This window comes from Mangifera indica, chromosome 3 (genome assembly GCF_011075055.1).
Source record: "Mangifera indica cultivar Alphonso chromosome 3, CATAS_Mindica_2.1, whole genome shotgun sequence".
Classification (NCBI taxonomy): domain Eukaryota; kingdom Viridiplantae; phylum Streptophyta; class Magnoliopsida; order Sapindales; family Anacardiaceae; genus Mangifera; species Mangifera indica.
The window spans coordinates 1738340-1757868 of record NC_058139.1 but is presented as its reverse complement, the minus strand read 5'-3'; the positions used below and the strand labels follow the sequence as shown (position 1 = coordinate 1757868).

At 35.4% G+C, this 19529-nt stretch overlaps 2 protein-coding genes across 2 annotated transcripts; both read right to left on the bottom strand.

The window, feature by feature from the left end:
* Positions 1-3930: 3930 nt before the first annotated feature.
* LOC123212025 (protein PHYTOCHROME KINASE SUBSTRATE 1-like) lies at positions 3931-6242 on the bottom strand. Its single transcript, XM_044631043.1, has one exon. The coding sequence runs from the start codon at positions 5740-5742 to the stop codon at positions 4108-4110; it is 1635 nt and encodes a 544-aa protein (XP_044486978.1). The 5' UTR covers positions 5743-6242; the 3' UTR covers positions 3931-4107.
* A 78-nt stretch (positions 6243-6320) lies between these two features.
* LOC123212024 (probable methyltransferase PMT2) lies at positions 6321-11965 on the bottom strand. The gene is made up of 7 exons (XM_044631042.1): positions 11775-11965; positions 10249-10900; positions 9727-9937; positions 9262-9550; positions 8231-8620; positions 7141-7218; positions 6321-6912 (listed from the first exon to the last, which is right to left on the bottom strand). Exons 2-7 carry the CDS (start codon positions 10891-10893, stop codon positions 6678-6680), a joined length of 1848 nt encoding a protein of 615 aa, XP_044486977.1. The 5' UTR covers positions 10894-10900; positions 11775-11965; the 3' UTR covers positions 6321-6677.
* Positions 11966-19529: the final 7564 nt, after the last annotated feature.

Genomic DNA, 19529 nt, shown 5'->3' with positions numbered 1-19529 from the left:
TCGAGCTAGAGCTCGAACAAGCTCGGTTCGCGTCCAACCCTAAGTATAAGCAAGGAAAATGGTGAGTGCGAACAGGTTATGCGTAGAGTACGTAAAGGGTGCATAAAATGAGTAATTAGCACATAAAAGGTGCGTAGGGTGCATAAGAATTATATATAATATATAAATATAAAAAAACCAAATAGAGGATACGTAAGAGTGCACGCACATTCGTACCTTACGCACCCTCTATATATATACATAATTATTATTTATATATATTATATATAATTCGTACGTACCTTTTACGTACTTTACGCACCCGTTACTCATCCTACGCACTCTATGTACCACCTGTTTACACTCACTATTTTTTTTGCTTATGCTAATTTTTTCGTTCCTATTTGTATTTCAACAAAAAATTATTAATTTTTAAATATGTTTTGAATCCTTAAAATATGACTCACTGAATCTTCAAATAAGAACTTATTAAATCTTTAAAAAAAATTATGTCAAATTCAACGTAATTAGCCGAGAGTGACGTAATTAGTCGAGAGGGTATTCTTGAAATTAAAATTAAATTTGTTTATAAAAGTAAAATCACTATACGTTTACCTAAAAAGATTTAAATACAAAAATTATTGCCGATTTTAATTAATATCCTAGATTTGTATATGTATGCCTTTGAAGTGTACTTTGTTGCACAAGATTGCAATGTGAAATTAGATTTGGAATTTTGAGTATCAAATTTGCCCACTTAAATGTCATTGTACAGAACACTGCAGAATCAGAAAATGAGATTTGCTTTGTAAAGTAGTGGATGTCATTATCTATCAGGAGCTTTGTAAGGGATAAAAAGTCTAGACAAGAATTTTTGGTCTCCTGAAGGGAAGTTTTCAACTTTTTATTTTCTTCTAATATCTGATTTTCTCCAAAGAAATAGCAAACACATTAGGATGAAGAAAAGATGCTCAAAATGTTGGAGGACTGTTGAAAGAATCCTCTCTCTAAACTACTTTGTTTTCGATGGCCGACTGCCCCTTTTAAAGTGTTGTGCTTTTGAGACTAATGATGATGTTAAAACAAGATAACAATAGTGGGATTTTTGAACTTATCTTTCTGCCCTTTTGTAGGGGACCCTTTTTCACTTGCTGATGAGCTCTTTTCTTCAGCTAGATTATTATTTACAGGCTCAGCTCATCATAAATGAGAGGATTCTTAAAGTCCAAGTGGTCTATGGCAACTATTACATTTAATGTTTAAAGAATTTATTCAATATTAATCCAACTCTATTGGTCCCTTCACTGCATTCCATTTTCAGGATATGTGATTCAAATTATAAGATCAAAACCAGAGAATTTTTGTAGTTTAATTATTGATTAATTTCCATCTTAAGGTTGGATGTGATGTGCAAGTGTAACCTCTCTCTCTCTCTCCCCCCCCATATTGCATTGATGGCTTATTTGCTTTCACTTCTTAATTACCATTCCTTCTTCATCACACCAAGCACATGGCTGCCTTCCTCCAGTATCTTTAGTTCCTATCAGAAAAGAACTGTCAGGTAACCAATAATTGATTGCATAATGAATACCAAAGCTCAGTAGAGTTTAGTTTGCAATTGAAGTCACCAGAGCAAATCTGTTTAATTTATTCGTAGTAGGTGTTAACTGATTGTTTAATATCTTGTAGAGTTGACGAAATTTAAAGGTCTTTAATGGCGTAAAACTTGCAGCAAATCTCTACTGTGTTTAAGCCATTGTTTAGTTATCTTAAGTAATTGCAGTACATGAATGTTTCTAAATTTCCCAGTAAGTGTCATTGCCTTTAAATTTAGATCCGCATGCACAGAGATTTTCTTTCATAATCCAATTAACTGATGCGAACCTTATAGATAAATTATGAGACCCTACATGCAAACAAGAAAGTTAGGAACCCAAAAAAACTAAATAAGATTTCAAATTGAAAAAAAAACTTTAACTCAATGCCTATAAATAATAAAAACTTTGACCTAATGATTATGGATAATCACGAATCAATCAATGGTGTAAAAATATTAATTCGATACCTATAATTGACATGAACCAAAAGTATAAGTTAATGTCATACTTTAAAATAAGAAAGAAGGAGAGTAATAAGTCATATTTGAACGTTACAAAAAAATATTCTTGATAAGTTTATGAGTTTTCAAAAGAATCAAGAAAAAATATTTCACAATTTCATTATGTCAATGTGTATCCTCTCAAATTCTTGTTGCATTGCTTTGAGCATAAACTATGCATCCACCTTTTCTTCCTTGACTATACTTTTGTCTTCACTTGTTGACACGATTGGAACTTGAAAAAAATGTTAGAAATGATCCTCACAACACTCCCTCACCATTTTCACTCCACTCCCTCACGGTATGTCACTCAACAATCATGTTTGCACATTATAATGTTTCTCATGCCTTTTGCTTTTTTTTTTTCGTTCACTTAGGTTTCCTCTCTCTGTTCTTTATTAAACTAAAGAATCTCACTCCAATTACTTTGTAACAATCTAATTCCAACAAACTAGAATCAAAAAAAGAAATAATAAAGATAAATAAGAAGGTGATAAAAAAACAACTCAAGAATTAAGAATATTCAAATAAGCACAATAAAGTTTGTGAATTCTTTTTTGGTAAGAAGTTTGTAGATCTAGAAAGAGAATAAGAGAAGATCACAGATCTTAAAGAAAAAAATCAATTAGATCCAAATTCTTTTAGGAGTTGAAAAAGAAATAAAATGCATTCATTTACTTTATATGTCAAATAAAAAGATAATATTTTTTTCTTTTTTCTTTTCTTCTTAACCACAATCTATTTCTTTTTTTTTTTCTCTTGAAGATGCAACCCCACACTTATATATTACTTATTTTACTCATTTTTATTATATGTATAGCTTTTTTTTTTCTTTTTTGTCTCCAACAATAGCCATAGCTTATGTGGAAAAGGAAAAAATTGAGAAGAGAAGGTGGGATCCACCTTGGGTGGAAGATGGTTATGGAATTGAATGTAGCTGCCAGACATGATCATGGATATGTATTGTCATGAATAGAACATGTCGTTGTGGATAACATTCCTTAACAGTTCGCATCATTTTGGTTATAGCACTGGTGAAAGTTGCCATCATTCATTAAATTTCCATTGAAACTAAGGCGAAACCTCCGCAATGCTTGGTCTAACTAGTGGTGCGGCTCATCCTGCAATTTACATTCACATGGAGGTCGTTGTTTCAGCGCCTGGATTGGTCATCTTTCAAACACTAAAATCCCGGATATGGAATATCAAATATGTTTCATATTTTTCTATCATCCAGTTTATCATGTACAAGTACATACCCTCAAAGTTGATGGTTTACTTTTACAGCTGTTAAGTGGGCAAATATGCTTAATTGTTCATTTTTTATTGTTTTGCATGCCCAATTGGTTGCATTATACATCAATGGCCTCTTAAGAGGAAAAAAGCTAGAGACTGTATTTCATGTATGTTCTGATGCATAACTCTGAATTAGGACCCTTATCTATAGGTTTAATGGACACATGCCGACCAAAGCAAGAGATTTGTAGCCGCTTATGTAAGGCAAACAAGGTTGTAAAAAGCAACTTTAGTTTAAAGTCAAAAAGAAGGTCCAAAACATGGATGACCCTCCAGTTGTAAATCAAGAGAACAAGAATAAAACTTGGAAGTTCTGAACTAACAAGAGAAGGAAATTAGTTGGACCAGTGTGGTCAGTAGATGTTGTGTTCAGTATTCTTTTGGGTCCAATATTGCATAGATAAATCCAGATTCTCTTTATATGCATTCAGGCTGTCGTGTTTCCCAAAGGCATAAAAAAGATAAGAGAATATAATCTTAGTTTCATCACTAAAAGCAAAAAAGAAGCTAAAGAAATTGGTGGAATATAAAAAATAGAATAACATTATGCGAAGTTCTACTTCATATTAAGCTTTATTGCATTTATTATCTGAAAATTGAAATCGAAATGAAAATTTTCAGATCAGTTATCACCAAATCACCTTCCATCACACACTGCTGCTTCAAGTAAGCAGAAAGTAATGCTTCACCTTCACTTAGGCAAAAGCCATGCTGTCTTTTTTGCTAATGGGAAATCAAAACCTTTCATCGATGTTGGCTTGTACCTTACATACTGGCATGTGGTTAACTGATCTTTGAGGTTGTTGTGGATGAAACTTGGCCTTCTCACTAGTTCTGTAAGCATTTTCAGCAACTCTAACTGCTTTATGACTCTTGCAACTGAGTAGTTTGCCCGAACCACCACTTTGTGAATCCTTCTCCACCATGAATTTGGTTTTGGCAACTTGAATTGCGTCAGGACTAGCATTAAAATTTTCTGTAAGTTTTGATCCATCATAATCCAAGATAGCTGAGAAATCAGCAGCACTTGCAGTGACAACACTCCACTCAATGCTGGTCTCGCTTCGTGCATAAGGAGTTGGAGACATGCAGCCAGATACACCATCACATGTTCCCCCTGTGAACAATGCCTGTCCACTGCCTGATATGTTCTCTATTTCAAATAGATCAGAGCTACCATCACTGTCTATATCTTCATACACTTGGCTCCTCAATGAAGAAGTTGGGAGTTTTAGTGTCTTTGGAATTGCATCCCAACTTAACATAGAAAGTTTCCTGTCAAGGTTCATTTCAATTACCCCCTTTTTTAGTGTATGAGAACCGAACACCTCTAGCGATTTTCGTGATTCTTCTTCTTCTATGATTCTATCTTTTGCCAACTGTCTTTTAATGGCCAGGTTTTTCACTGCAGAATTTGCAACTGGGATCGCAACAATCTCTTCTTTGTTTGATTCCACGCTAGTAATACTACTTCTCGTCTTTTCATGACTTGGCTTATGAAACTCATCTTTCACCTTCAATCTCGGTTTCAGCTTTCCACCATCCAACATGTTAGGACTAAGAACAATTTGAGTAGCTTCTTTTCTGTGATCTCTTCCCTGAACTGTCTCAGCATGCTCAACATTTGGACTAACATAAACTGATTTTTTATCAGTACAAGATCCATGGCAGCTAAAACCAGAGAAAAGACCACTCTTTCCATGTACCCTTTTAGGCTTACTTTGAGCTTGAGGTAGGCTTCTCTGATATGTTGGCAATAGAGCAGTTTGGCTATTCCAACTTGCTTCAGAAGTCACACTTGGAGTCCCTGGCCTGCTCTTTGTTTTAACACGGAGAAGTTCAACCTGGTTTCCTTTCCTGTAGCCATGATCATGAGTAGTTGCAGTATCAATAATAACTGGACCATCATCTAATCTCATGTTGTAGTATTTCTGAGCTTCAAAGACGCCAATTTCACCGTCTCCAGACTTGCTTCTTTCCAAGGTTATCAAAGAGGGAAGGTCTGGGCTTGAAGTGATTGAATGATGCGGATACTGAACCGATTCTGTAATCTTCTGTATATATTTCTCTTCTGCTGTGCCAAGGTAACAAGAAAATGAGACTTCACCAAGATTGTTAATGTTCTTTCCACTGTCCATCGTTATGGTTAATTTACAAGAAACCAACCAGATTTTCGAGGTTGAGAAATTTGAGATGACAAGCAACAGTGGGAAATAAAGAAAACAAACTTGACAAGAAATGTTTGAATGAGAGAGGAACTTTTGTGAGGTAGTGTGGGCAGGACAAACACAAAAAGGTGCAAATAACTTGTATAAAGGAAAAACTTTTGATACTGAGGCTTGGAGATCATTTGGCTTCCTAAGAACCATTCTATATAAGTAATTTTTTAAGGCTGCATGTACAATAATAAGTGTGCAAGGACCTACATGCCTGAAAGCAAGCCATTAGGAGTACAAGGTCCTACATGCTTGAAAGCAAGGCATTTTTATTCTCACTAGGAGAAGTCTCATGTGGGTTTCATACCCTAACTAAATTTGATTACTGGAGAATTTATCTCAAAATAAAGATCTGCTTACTGTATGGACAGCGTGGCAAACAAATGGCCAACAAATAAGGTCAGATCTCTGCCATTCATTTGGAGGTGTTGGAGGACAAAAGTACAAATCAATGTGAATGGCAAGTCAAGAAATTGAAGTTGCCATCATATGATTCTACAAGATTATTCACCTAATACAGGATATATGTACTCATTAGTTTGCATAATTCAAGAAACAACAACACTTCCAATCAAATAAGAACAAACTGCCATTGTAGAAGTACACACCCGCAAATAAAAATTAAATCCAAATATGGTTGCTTGCTTGAATTTCTAGACTTCTACTTACTGTTGCATCCTTTGCATCTTTTCTTAGCAAGAATGAAGTTGAAAAGTAATCAGACAGTGAACTATGACAAATAATATGTATATAGACTGCGGTTTGTGTACAAGAACAAAGAATTATATTGTCAAAAACAGGATCTTGCCAGAGCCTGAAGTCTAGAATCTAAACAGCACTGAGGTGCTAAAAACAGAATATAAAAAAATTGGATGATAGAGAAAAGAAAATAGAAAAAACAACAAACCAAGAATCTTTATTAAATTATATATCCTATCTATATTCTATATCTACCTTCAAAATAGGATTGGATCAAAATTAAATGCAACAGAAGCCGTGTTACTGGGTTGCTACTGGGAGAGAGACACCTATGGTTAACTACAGTGAATATTGTTCCCCAGTGGGATCATATCATATTATTTCTCAGATCATTGAGAGGATGTGGTACTGTTTTCTCCAGCAACCCAATACCTCTTGACAGCGAATAATATCTTAACTGAGGCAAGTGGGCCATCCTCGTGATCGACCATTTTTGTTTTCCACCTCATTGCTCCTGCTATTTTCTTCACTTTGGTTAGAATATCCACTTGGTCACGAAATATGACTGCTCCTTCAGGCCTCAAGATACGATCCATTTCCAAAAGAATATCTTCAGCATTGCACCTGCATCAGTTGCATGTAAATATAGGAACCTTAAAGAAAGTCAACTACACAAGAAAAAATAAAAGAAATAAGGAAAGTTCTGGAAAGTAATTTTTGCTACTTGAAACTTGAAAGAGGTCCACATGCAAAGAGCTGAATCTCATCATGGGGATCTATGGAGCCAAGTGTAGTCTGATCTAATGACAAAGGCATATCAGAAGAGAGCAAGATGTGTCAATAAAGACTTACTTATCCTTATACAAGCTGAAAACATCACTTGCATGAATAAGGTCATATGTCCTGGGGTACGTGGAGAATGCTTCACACCTAGCCAAATTAAAAATATATTTAATTATCAAAACAAAAATATTAAAGACGGAAAAGAAATAAGTGAAAATCCAATATGCCATAAACTTAAACAGATATGCTGGCTACACTGGCCATTCATTACTGACAATCAGAAATATCAACTACCAATACCACAATCATCCATATCAGCTAAAGATGAAGGCTGAATTAGAAAAGAAAGCCATTACTACATTCCAAATCAGCTAAATGTTAATTGCATAAGGTGTAAAGATGATAGTGAATTTCCTCCAGGCAAGGTTCTGGAATGATAAAGACCACAAGCACGGCTACTGACCAAGGAACTTCAAGGAGGAGATAAATAACCCAAAAGAAAAGAAAATGATAAAAGGAAACATGTACAACTGTTTAAAGTAGGAAAAACATCATATCAAAGAGCTAAATAACACTTGCTAGCCTCAGAAAACCCAAAAGAAAAGAAAATGATAAAAGGAGACATGTACAACTGTTTAAAGTAGGAAAAACATCATATCAAAGAGCTAAATAACACTTGCTAGCCTCAGAAACAAAATTATTGTTCATACAAGACACTTGAGTGTGAATCTGTTGGAATAAAAAATTTTCTTCTTCCCAAAAGAAACAGATAATTTGAGCTGAGAGAAATGCAACAGTTGAGTTAAAGGCCAAAATGAGAAGAAAAAATTATTGGCAAAATACGTGCATACTAATGAAAATTTTTGTTCTTTCTAAAAGAAACAGATATTTTGGTTAGAGAGAAATGCAACAGTGAAGTGAATGCCCAAAACGGGGATGGGATATTGTGAGGAAATATATACAAGCTACAATTAGACTCAAAAAAGGCCCTTAGAAAAGGCAGAATGGTAAAATAGAAAATAAAATGGTCATCCACATTAATAAAATCGGTTGATATCATGTCAATCACATCCATAGGAAACCCAAATAGTCTGCAAGAACCACATGAGCTGTGCAATGGAAAAAAATAAAAGGAAAGTCCTGATTCTTTGAAAGTTACCAATCATGATATATGCCAATTAATCCACGCTCATAAATAACACCAAGAGTGTCCTTCTCAGCTATTGTAGGCACAACATTCATCACCCACAATTTGGGAGATTCAATGGCTGCAGCAAAACTTCCCAAACCAGCATTCATATCTATAATGTTGCGGTACCTCCCTGAATCAATGATTTTGTTAACCCTCTTATAAGCATTTAGATGCTTCTTCCACAACCGATTGTCTTCCTGGTATACCTCAGCAGATACTCCTGGAATGGATCCACTGTAAATTCTGAATGGAACAGCATTAAGTCTTTCTGGAAATGGTATCCACGGGGCCCCAGCAACTTCATCTTGTCCAGTAGTCTCAGGAAAAGGAGTCACACAACCCTCCATCTTCTGATACCTACACACCAGCAGAACATCAGTATTTTACAAAAGAGAACATACTATTAAGCATGGCAAGGAATCACAATATATAAAGTAAATTATCCCAAACTCATGCTCCCTAGTAAGTTGAAATCCTTTACACAAATGAAATCCATGAAATTACTTGGTGTTTATTCAACTCAACTTGGGTCTTTTTTCGTTACAATCCTACCCTCCAGCATTTTGCATCAAGGGGTTGACAAGACTTCAACCCAAGTTCTTGTGCTTATCAGTCAAAAGCTCATACCGTTACTTAAGGAAATTGCACATTTAACAAAGGCCAAAACTTCTATTTTCTAACCTTTCCTACTGCTGCAGAGATTCATAAAAGAAAAACAGCACAAAGGCAAGACACTGATGTGGATATTGAAACAAGAAAGCAGCTTACAGGGAAAAAAATATAGCATGTCTAAACTATAAAGCTTTTCAATTTCTATAATCAACAACAGTAAGGTACAATAATTCAACAATAACATCAATAAAACTAGTTACATAAATTTTCTCTTATAATCATCCCAGGTGTTAATTCATTTTCATAGTAGTAGAATGCATGCAGTATCTCTTTAAAACAGATACAGTTGGTCAATAAGTATCTGACGAGGCCAATAAAGTAATTACCAGAGCTTTTCTGCATTTGCAGGTTGACACATGGTACGTTGAGAATCTTTCTCCCAGCAATTAGCATAATTTTTTCTTTTCTGCCAGATGGCAGTTTCACCTTTTTCATACTTCTTTTCCCAGCAGAGAAGTTTGGCAATCTCTTCAATCTTTCTCTGTTCCTTCTCAAATTCCTCTTTAGGGCGTTTCCATGCTTGGAAATTAGTCCTCCAATTAATGGGGGGTCCAGAAAGCACCCAGTAACCACCTGGTCTAAGAACTCGATCAACTTCCATCATGTATATTCCATCTGCAGAAAGAATTCCCATCCATGATATTATACATCCCTAAAGCTAACAGTATTTATAAATCAAATAATAATGACTGCAGATGGTTCTTCTTTGAATCACACTGTATTCCACTTTTCTGCTTTGGTTTGCTTATAAATTGTCATATCTGTTAATCTGTAAAAGTTATAGTACTCACTATTTGAACTCCAAGGAATCAAGCATCGAGAACAATGAGCCATGTCAAAAGCCCTAGAAGGATATGGTAGCTTTGTAGTTCCAAGAACACCAATAACTGCTGGTACACCTCTTTCCAAAGCAAATTGAACCTGTGCTTCATGAGAGTCTCTTGGTGCAAATGACATTGTTATAACATTCTTTTTAAATAGGTATGCACCCCAGCTTGCAACCTAATCACCAACCATAAATCAATTGAAGTAAACGAAATGCTGAAGTCGTTTGTATATAAACTTTATAGGCTAAAATGAACAAAAGATAGAAATGGAAAAATAATAGATTTTAAAATTAGAAGAACAGGTTCATAAATATGCAAGTCATTCTAATAAGAAGAAACATAAACAAAGAAAAATTAAGAAAAGTTGTAAAAAATCTCAACAAGGGACAAGCAAATTCATGTATATGTGTACTGAAGTACATTAAATTTGGAAAAAAAAAAAACCCATTGTGCAGAAGTGGCAACCTTGTATAGAATTGAACTTACCCCGCATCCAGTATCAAGAGCTGTTCTAACCATCCTATTGTCCATTGGGATCACAGATGCAAGTTCGTTTATATATGCATCTGCCCCATTAGGGAACTGTGTTCCTCCACCAGGGAACTTAAATACATTGCCTTCATATTGAATCCAGTTCTGAACAGCCTTCTCAACTGTCAAGCTCTTATAAGGTGCATTTGCGTAGGGTACATAGTCACGACTCTTCGGCCAAGGAAATGGAGTTGAATATCCTTTAGGGGCCGGAATAAGACAATTTAACTTCTCTTCTTTAGGAGGACAATGTCGCTCCCTGTAGTTCATATTTTCCCGGGGAAATGTCATTGCCCTCATTTGATCATGACAGGGTGTGTAATCAATGTATCGATCATCACATGGCTTAAAATCCGGGACTGCAGATTTTGAATCATCTGTTGCCCCATCATCACCATCATGATGAGTCTCATAATTTAGATTGTCGAGGACACCGCAGTCTGTCTGTCTGGTGATGTCTATAGCTATTCTGTCACCTTTCCCAAAACCACTCCGCTGCCATGCACCCAAGAGATAGAAGAAACAGCATAATCCGAATATAATAAACAATGACACTGAGCCCCTAGTTTTACTGTCTCCCAAGTTTCCTTTTGTTGCCATTGTGTACCTGAAATTTTTAATATAAATAAAGCATAAGCTCTTTCTGTCCATTTGATCAATCAAACATCAAGCCTATCTTTATACAATCCTAAGCTAAGATTTCAATTTCAACCGATGATGATTTTCAGTTACTGAAAATGCACAATATTACTATTCCCAGTAATAGAAAAACAACCTTTGAAGCTAGTTACAGTAAATGTTCAAGGTATGAACCGGTCAAAGATGGCATAACTGTAACCAAATCAAACCCTGCGTTCCATTTTATTCCCATGTAAAATTATAACAAAAAGTATGTCAAAGTAAATGAACTATAGAGATATGTATAATTCTAATTTCCACAAGTAAAAGAAATCTCAAGATTCATTACAGGGATGAAAACTCTATTTTGATAAACTTGTTATATATCAAATCAAGAAACCACCCTCTTTCCAAAAAATCATAACAAGGTCAATATTCAATCTTTCAAGCGTATCTAGCATGAGTGAATCCATATATGGTAAAGCAAAAGGGAAAAATAAAAAAATACATCTAAATATAAATAAAGCATAAGCTCTTTCTGTCCATTTGATCAATCAAACATCAAGCCTATCTCTATAGAATCCTAAGCTAAGATTTCAATTTCACCCGTTGATGATTTCGGTTACTGAAAATGTACAAAATATTATTATTCCAATAACAGAAACACAACCTTTGAAACTAGTTACAGAAAATGTTCAAAGTATGAACCAGTCAAAGATGGCATAACAGTAACCCATATCAAACCTTGCGTTCCTTTTTTCGATACACAAAGCAAGAATTAAAGAACGAAATAAAGTTATGAAGATGGATTCAACTGATGAAAGAAGCGCAATAGATCTGAATTAACGTTTGAAAAGTCTTACTTGTATGTAGGGGGAGAAAATCAAGAAAGAGATGATGACAAGGATGAAAATTCTCAGCGCCAATAAGAAGTGGGTTGGTTGATATGTTTGGTCTTGAAAAGTACGAAGTTGTATTAGATTTGCGTGTTGGAAAGTAGTGATGTTTTTGGCTGAGAGGTACGAGGATGTTTTTGAGCCGCATTTTAATGATAATCAGATGGAAAATAATAATAATAATAATAAAATGAATTTAAATATGGAAGAATAAATAATAAATAAATTTGAATTGTGGAGAGTGGGATTTGAACCCACGCCCTTTCGAACCAGACCCTTAATCTGGCGCCTTAGACCAACTCGGCCTGTCTACTGATTTAGAAAAAATCTATAATCTATATTTTTAGCCACAAATAAATTATACGTACAAACAAAATGATATGAAATTTAATTATTTATGTTATATTTAATAAAAAAGTCATTTAATATTTTGAGCTTTTAAAATCTGCTTGATTGAACTTAAAAGTGATCGATCAAATTTGAATTGTTAAAAAGTAGTATTCACTTTTGAGTGTTTATGCATTTCTAATTAGAGAAAGTTAATCTTACCATTTGTAAAGGTTTAATTGCACATTAGAAGCTATTTATAATAGTTGAGTTTAACACAAGGTTTTGAAAATCAAATTGGATCGACCGGTTCAATCGGTTGAACCCTCAACTGACTCCAAATTTAGTATAATTCACATTAAAAACTGGTTTAGGTTTAATTAGATTAAAATTGATGAATCGATTAAAATTGACAAAACTGAGTTTTACCAAAGTTTGATGATTTTTAGAAAATTTGATTATTTTAGATTAGACTGAATCATTTTCTAAAAGTCTGTAAAGAAAATATAAGGCTAAAAATAAAATGAAGAAGAACGAAAAAAATAACATTAATACTATAATTTAGGTTGTATTAAGTTATAAAATTTTGTTCCCACTCTTTGAGGGAGTTTTAGTCATTCTTCAATCATATATTAAATTGTAAACAATTGATGTTTGATTTCCAAGTTTGTGCATGCATGGTCAGTGAAAAAAATTGAAAGAAGAAACTAAACAGAAAGGTTTAGCATGAGAATTTCTGCAACTCCCAAGGAACTCGAAATTATTCAAAGTAATGTAACCTTGGGGAGTCCAACGGCTACAAACTGGATGTGTTGATCATACCAATCCATGTCTTTTCATATGCCAAGACAGTCGATACTTACACTGTGCATGCATTATATATTAGGGTTTTACTTCTTCTTTCTTCTATCAGTTTGTGTAAGTCAGGTTCTTTTGTTTTTTTTTTGTTTTTTTTTTTCCATAATAAGGGGACATATGGGGAACTGGTCAGAACTTCATCAAGATTTATTAGTGGAAATTTTGAAAAAGATTATATTTCACGAGGATTATGTCACTTTCGGTAGCATTTGTAGATCATGGCTATTTGCAGCAAGGAATTATAATTTCAGCTACAAGTCTTATCAGATTCCTTGGCTTATGATTTCGGAAGAAAATTTTAGTAACTATAAAAGTTTCTTCAGCATCTGGAAGGATCGGATTCGTGATGTTTATTTACCAGAAGCAAGGTGTAAAATGTGTTATTCTTCGAAAGGTTGGATCATCACAGTTGATGTAGATTATTCTATGAGTCTTTTACACCCTTTTTCTGGCGTTAAGATTAAGCTTCCTAATATCATAACTATCATTTCTCGTCGGGGTCTGTGTGGGCATTTAATCGCCAAATGTGCCCTATCCTCCAGTCCTTCAGTAACATCAGATTCCATTCTTGTCGTTATTTATGGAGGACGAAGAGAATTGGCCTACATTAGACCGGGTAACAAAAATTGGAATCGAATAGATATTCGGGGATTTCTCTCCGACTATGTCGATATTGTCTTTTACAATGATAAGTTTTACGCAGTGAATATTAGGGGTGAAATATTAGTCGTGAAATATTAGTCTTCGATTTTAGTGGTGAGGAAGTTGCGGGTCATGCAGTGGCACAGCTTCCTTCGGAACTCGATGAAAGAAACGATGATTATAGGGAGAAAAATATGTTATATTTGGTTGAGTGTGGGGGAGCATTATTAGTGGTTTGCCGCAGGGCACAATATCTGATTGTTGAAAATATCTTACATCTTTCAACTTTTGAGTGTCAGATTTTCGAAGTGGACTTGAGGACTAATACATGGACTGTGGTTAAGGATCTGGGAAACAGAGCACTTTTTTTGGGGTATAATTCTTCAATGTCAGTGGAAATTTCAGGATGCAGTCCTAATTCTATATACTTCACTGATATTCGTTTTGAATGTGATATGTTAAGAAGCAATGTTGGAGAGGACAATGGAGTTTATAATATTCATGACGGTACAACTGTTCCACATTTTAAGGGTAAGTTTTACAGCGAATTTAAGGATTCACCTGTCTGGGTTGAACAGAGTTTTGATGAAACAGATAGTTTTGGACATTTTTACTAATTTAATAATATGTTTTGCTTCTGATCGTTTTATTCTATGGTGCTCGTAGTTTGAAAGTTCTTTTATTGCGAGGAAAGATCTTGCTTTGTATTTTCTTACAAATTTTAATAAAATATTGTGTCTGGTTTGTTTGTTTACCCATTGATGGAGTGTGTTCGGATTTATAACGGCTAATACTAATCACTCCATCTCTCGGCACTCTATTTCTACGTGAGTAATTGCCTATCGATGTGGGCTCGAGGGATTGTTTGGGTGATTAAGGGATGTAGTTATAAAGTGAAGTGTTTGAGTTTAAATCTCCTAATCCAACCCTAAAATCATATTTATTCGGTGTGATTAGTTTAATCTTAAAAAAACAATCAGTTTAGATAAGAGTAAGTCAAACATTAAATCAGTTAATTCATCTATTTGAATTGAGGAAAGTTTCGATTAAACAGACAGTTGCGTATTCTTATTAATTGAAATAACATGAATTGCTTTTAATCTTTATATTCTATGGTGCTTGCAGTTTGAAAGGTCTGTCATTGTGAGGAAAGATTGCTTTGTATATTCTCTTCAAATTTTAATGAAAATTGTGTCTGGTCTGTTGCCAATTGTTCGACGTTGTATTTCGAATCAACTAGGAGCTTCATGAAATCCTCCACACGGGCCTGTATTGTCTTCCTTGTATGCAGGTTGAACATCGTATCAACCAAATGGGGTGTTTGGTTTGGGACTAAAAATTATAAATGTTTTGCCTCAGGAGTTTGAAATTGTTAAAAGTTGGACTAGGGTCAATAAATAAAGGGAAATTTTAAAAATTAGGCAAAATTAAAGGGGTCTAAGCGAAATTGCCCAAAAAATTCAGGTTTAAGCAAAAATGCCCAAGTTTTGTGAAATGACGAAAATGCCCCCGTATATAAACACAGCAAATTTTTACTGTGCAATTCAAAGAAAATTCGAATTTTTAACGCATCCCACGGCAATCCCACGGCGAACGTCATTTTCGCCGATTTGCTTGCTTTCCGGCAACCGAAAATGGAAAATAATGTTATCACATCTCCTGTAATCTTGTTTGGATCAAGTTATTGCTCGTATTGTTGAGATTTGATTGAGAATTTTTGGTTTGAAATTTTAGGGTTTACGGTTTGAACAATGCTTAAAATGTTTTGATTCTTGGTTATTTTTGTTGAATTAATTGAGGGGTTTTGTGTTATACAACGTGTAGATTCGATTTATGTGAAAATCGGTGGTTAAAACGACCAAAATTTGGCCGGAAATGATGCCGAAGAGATCGGCAGTCCGACTGTGAACAGTGTCTCCCATGTCAAAATCAATAATCCCACGTTCAGCCTAATTTAGGGGGGGAATTTAGCTTTTTAAAACAATTGGGGTGACGTGGGAAATCCCTAGCCCACGTCGGGTTTTTTCAAAATTTAACAAGTCAATGCGACTTTTGCGAAATTACGAAAATGTCCATATATATAACACAGGAAAAAATTGCTATTTCCCACGTTAATATTAGCGAATTTACTGTGCATTTCTCTAAAATTTCAAAACATTTCAGGTAAGTTTTATATTATCATTTATATATATTAATTGACAAAAATATAAATTGATTTATTTACATCGTAAATGATTATATTACAGTTTTAGATATACGAGACTCTAGAGACGTTACACGATTGGATTGATCTTGTCGATCTCTATTCGTCCCCTCGGATGTTGAGGTGGCGTACGCGAGATGTCCCTAGTTGGACTCATATAAGGCGTATTTTCAGTGGTGATCCGGTATGTACTAGTTAATTAATAAGTCGATTAATTCATTATATGTTATAATTATTTTCACTTATATATCTTCATCATTAGGAGGATGTTACATTCCCTCTTGAGCCATCATCGATCGAGGAGGGTTTACCGTGGTACGTTGAGATTCGTGAGTACACCGGTTTACCCGATGCTGATTCTTCCTCATCTTCTTCGGTTTCGATCGCTACTACAGAGGGGGCTTCTCCATCCTCAGGCCCTTCAGATGTACCCGTCGAGACTTCTGAGGCACATGAGGAGCCTATTCCTGCAGTGGAGGACCACCGTAGGGTGGAGGACCATCCTGGACTGGAGGACGATTCTACCCATCATGCCACTGAGCAGTGTCCCCCATTCGTACCACCCAGTTTTTCGACATTAGATGTTACATTAGCGCACTGGGGTGCTACGATTTTACGTGAGATATCGAGTTTTCGTGACGATATCTCTTTCCAGATGACCCGATTACGTGACGATATCTCTTCCCAGATGACTCGATTAGAGGATCGTATGACTCGTTTGGAGGACATCGTCACGCGTACATATCCAGCCTCCGCCGCTCAGGTTGTAAAACCACTTTTAATTTATTACTTATATAAAATGTCTACAGTGTTATTATTCTGACAACTATTATTACATTCGCACAGGAGAGGGGCGAGGATATCCCACCGACATCCCCCGTTGATACCGCAATACCATCCCGTCACCCGCACGAGGTCCGTATGATATTTCAAATTTATATTTATTGTTAAATGTCATTATTATATTATAGTATTGTTATATCTGAAATGTCACTAATTAAGTTATTATTATTAATATCTTAGGGTAGTGCCCCGGAGGACGCACCGGCTAGTCCTTCTGTTGCATTGATCGAGGGTTCTCCCCGAACACCTTCCCCGGAAGTTCAGGTTAACTTTATTTTAAAATTGTCATTTATTGATCTGTCTTTTCAATTATATTATTTATTTAATGATGTTTTGACTGATTTTCAGGACGAGCGATTATGGTTACTTGCTGATATCCCGAGCTCGACCAAAAAAATTGTGGATATTGGTTCATAGGAGGAGGACTTCCAGGAGGACGATTTTGAGCCCATCCCTATTGAGGTATATCAATCATACTTAGTATATAAATAGTTGTATATATTGGTCATTGAGATGTTCAAAATTTGTATTTTCTAGTCCGTCGAGGGAGCACGCGTGGTGGACTTGACCGTGATTCAAGATTCTCCAGCTAAACCTCATCCCATATACTTGGAGAAGGTAAGATAAATCGATTAATGCTAATTGTTACGTAGGATGAATTTTGGATTTAATTATTTTTTTTGGGATCATACAGATGATTCGTACAGCACGTGGCCGGATCGTCCGGAAGGGTCCGCTGGTTCACACCCCGTATACGAATCCACTCAAAGGGAGGGTGAAACGGCAACCTACGACCATTCCATCCTCTGCCTCTGAGCGTGAGGAATCTTTCCTCACGTGGTACACCAGCGCTGCGACTTCCGACTCACATGATGTCTACTTCATCCGGTCGAAGTCGAAGGCCAGCTTCTGGAGGCTTGTTGTAGAGTTGCGCGAGTGGTTGACTGACGATGTGAGTTGTCTATATTATATAATTTTATAAAAAGCTAGATATATTTATTACTAACTAACACGTGAACTTGTTTATACCATTTTAGCATATGGACTCCTTTTTGGCTTTATTACGTCGGCAGTAGAACGATCACCAGTTGACTATCTCACAGCGTTGGACGACTGCCCACACATTCTTTGGAGGTCATATTGAGATGGCCTGGAAGAGTTGGCAGACCACACCGATTGGAGAGTTTGAGTTTTCGAGGCTCTTCACAAGGATGGTTGATGCATCGTACACCCCGGGATTGTTGTACAAACCATGGGGGATGGTCGATCAGGTAGAGTTTATATATATTTCTATTATATTCAATTGGTTAACGACAACGAATTGTAACTAAAATGTCTCATTGTTTATAGGTTTTCATCCCTATAAACTTCGAGAACGCACATTGGGTCGCCGGAGTTATAGATTTCTGTGAGTGGTCGATTACGGTGTATGATTCAGATGTTTCATATTCGAGGAATATAGGGACTCTGGAGCAGCGCATGCGACCGTACATGACCTTTATTCCCGCGTTATTAGAGGCGACGACTTTTTGGATAGCTTCTAGGAGGACTCCACGACGTGATCCCCTTACTTTACATCGAGCGTCGGATGTCCCTCAGCAGGGGTTGGGCTTCGGTGACTATGGCGTTTTTATGTTGCGATTTTTTGAGTGTTTGGCGTTGGCACGGAGCTACGTTTTTCCCCGAGAGTCGTCTACCTCTATGCGTCGACGATTAGCGACACAGTTGTACTTTCATTGTATCGAGTAGCTCACGGATGTATATTTATCATTATTTCTGTGTTTAGATGTATATATTTATTGTATTTTCATATGTATATGATATACTTTATTTGTGGTTATATATGAATGTGTATCGTATTTGAGTTCATTTTTTAAATAATCTTGTCATGAAAAAACAATAAAATCCTTATCTAAAAGTTAAAATTCGAATTCTAAAAGTTGAAATACCCTAGAAAGGAAACAATCGAAAAATCCTTCAGAAATCTGAAAAATACGAGTCGATATCTCGTAAAACGGTAAAATCCAAAAAAACAGAACTGAAATTCAAATTCTAAAAGTTGAAAAACCCTAGAATGACAACAATTGGAAAATCCTTCGAAAATCTGAAAAATACGAGTCGATATCTCGTCAAACGGTGAAATTCGAAAAAACTGAATTAAAATTCGAATTCTAAAAGTTGAAATACCCTAGAAAGGAAATAATCGAAAAATCCTTCAGAAATCTGAAAAATACGAGTTGATATCTCGTAAAACGGTGAAATCCAAAAAAACGGAACTGAAATTCAAATTCTAAAAGTTGAAAAACCCTAGAATGACAACAATCGAAAAATCCTTCGAAAATCTGAAAAATACGAATCGATATCTCGTCAAACGGTGAAATTCGAAAAAACTGAATTAAAATTCGAATTCTAAAAGTTGAAAAACCCTAGAATGGCAACAATCGAAAAATCCTTCAGAAATCTGAAATATACGGGTCGATATCTCATCAAACGGTGAAATCCGAAAAAACGAAACTGAAATTCAAATTCTAAAAGTTGAAAAACCCTAGAATGGCAACAAACGGAAATCCTTCGGAAATCTGAAAAATACGAATCGATATCTCGTCAAACGGTGAAATTCGAAAAAACTGAATTAAAATTCGAATTCTAAAAGTTGAAAAACCCTAGAATGGCAACAATCAAAAAATCCTTCAGAAATCTGAAAAATACGAGTCGATATCTCGTAAAACGGTGAAATTTGAAAAAACGAAATTCAAATTCAAATTCTAAAAGTTAAAAAACCCTAGAATGGCAACAAACGGAAAATCCTTCGGAAATCTAAAAAATACGAGTCGATATCTCGTCAAACG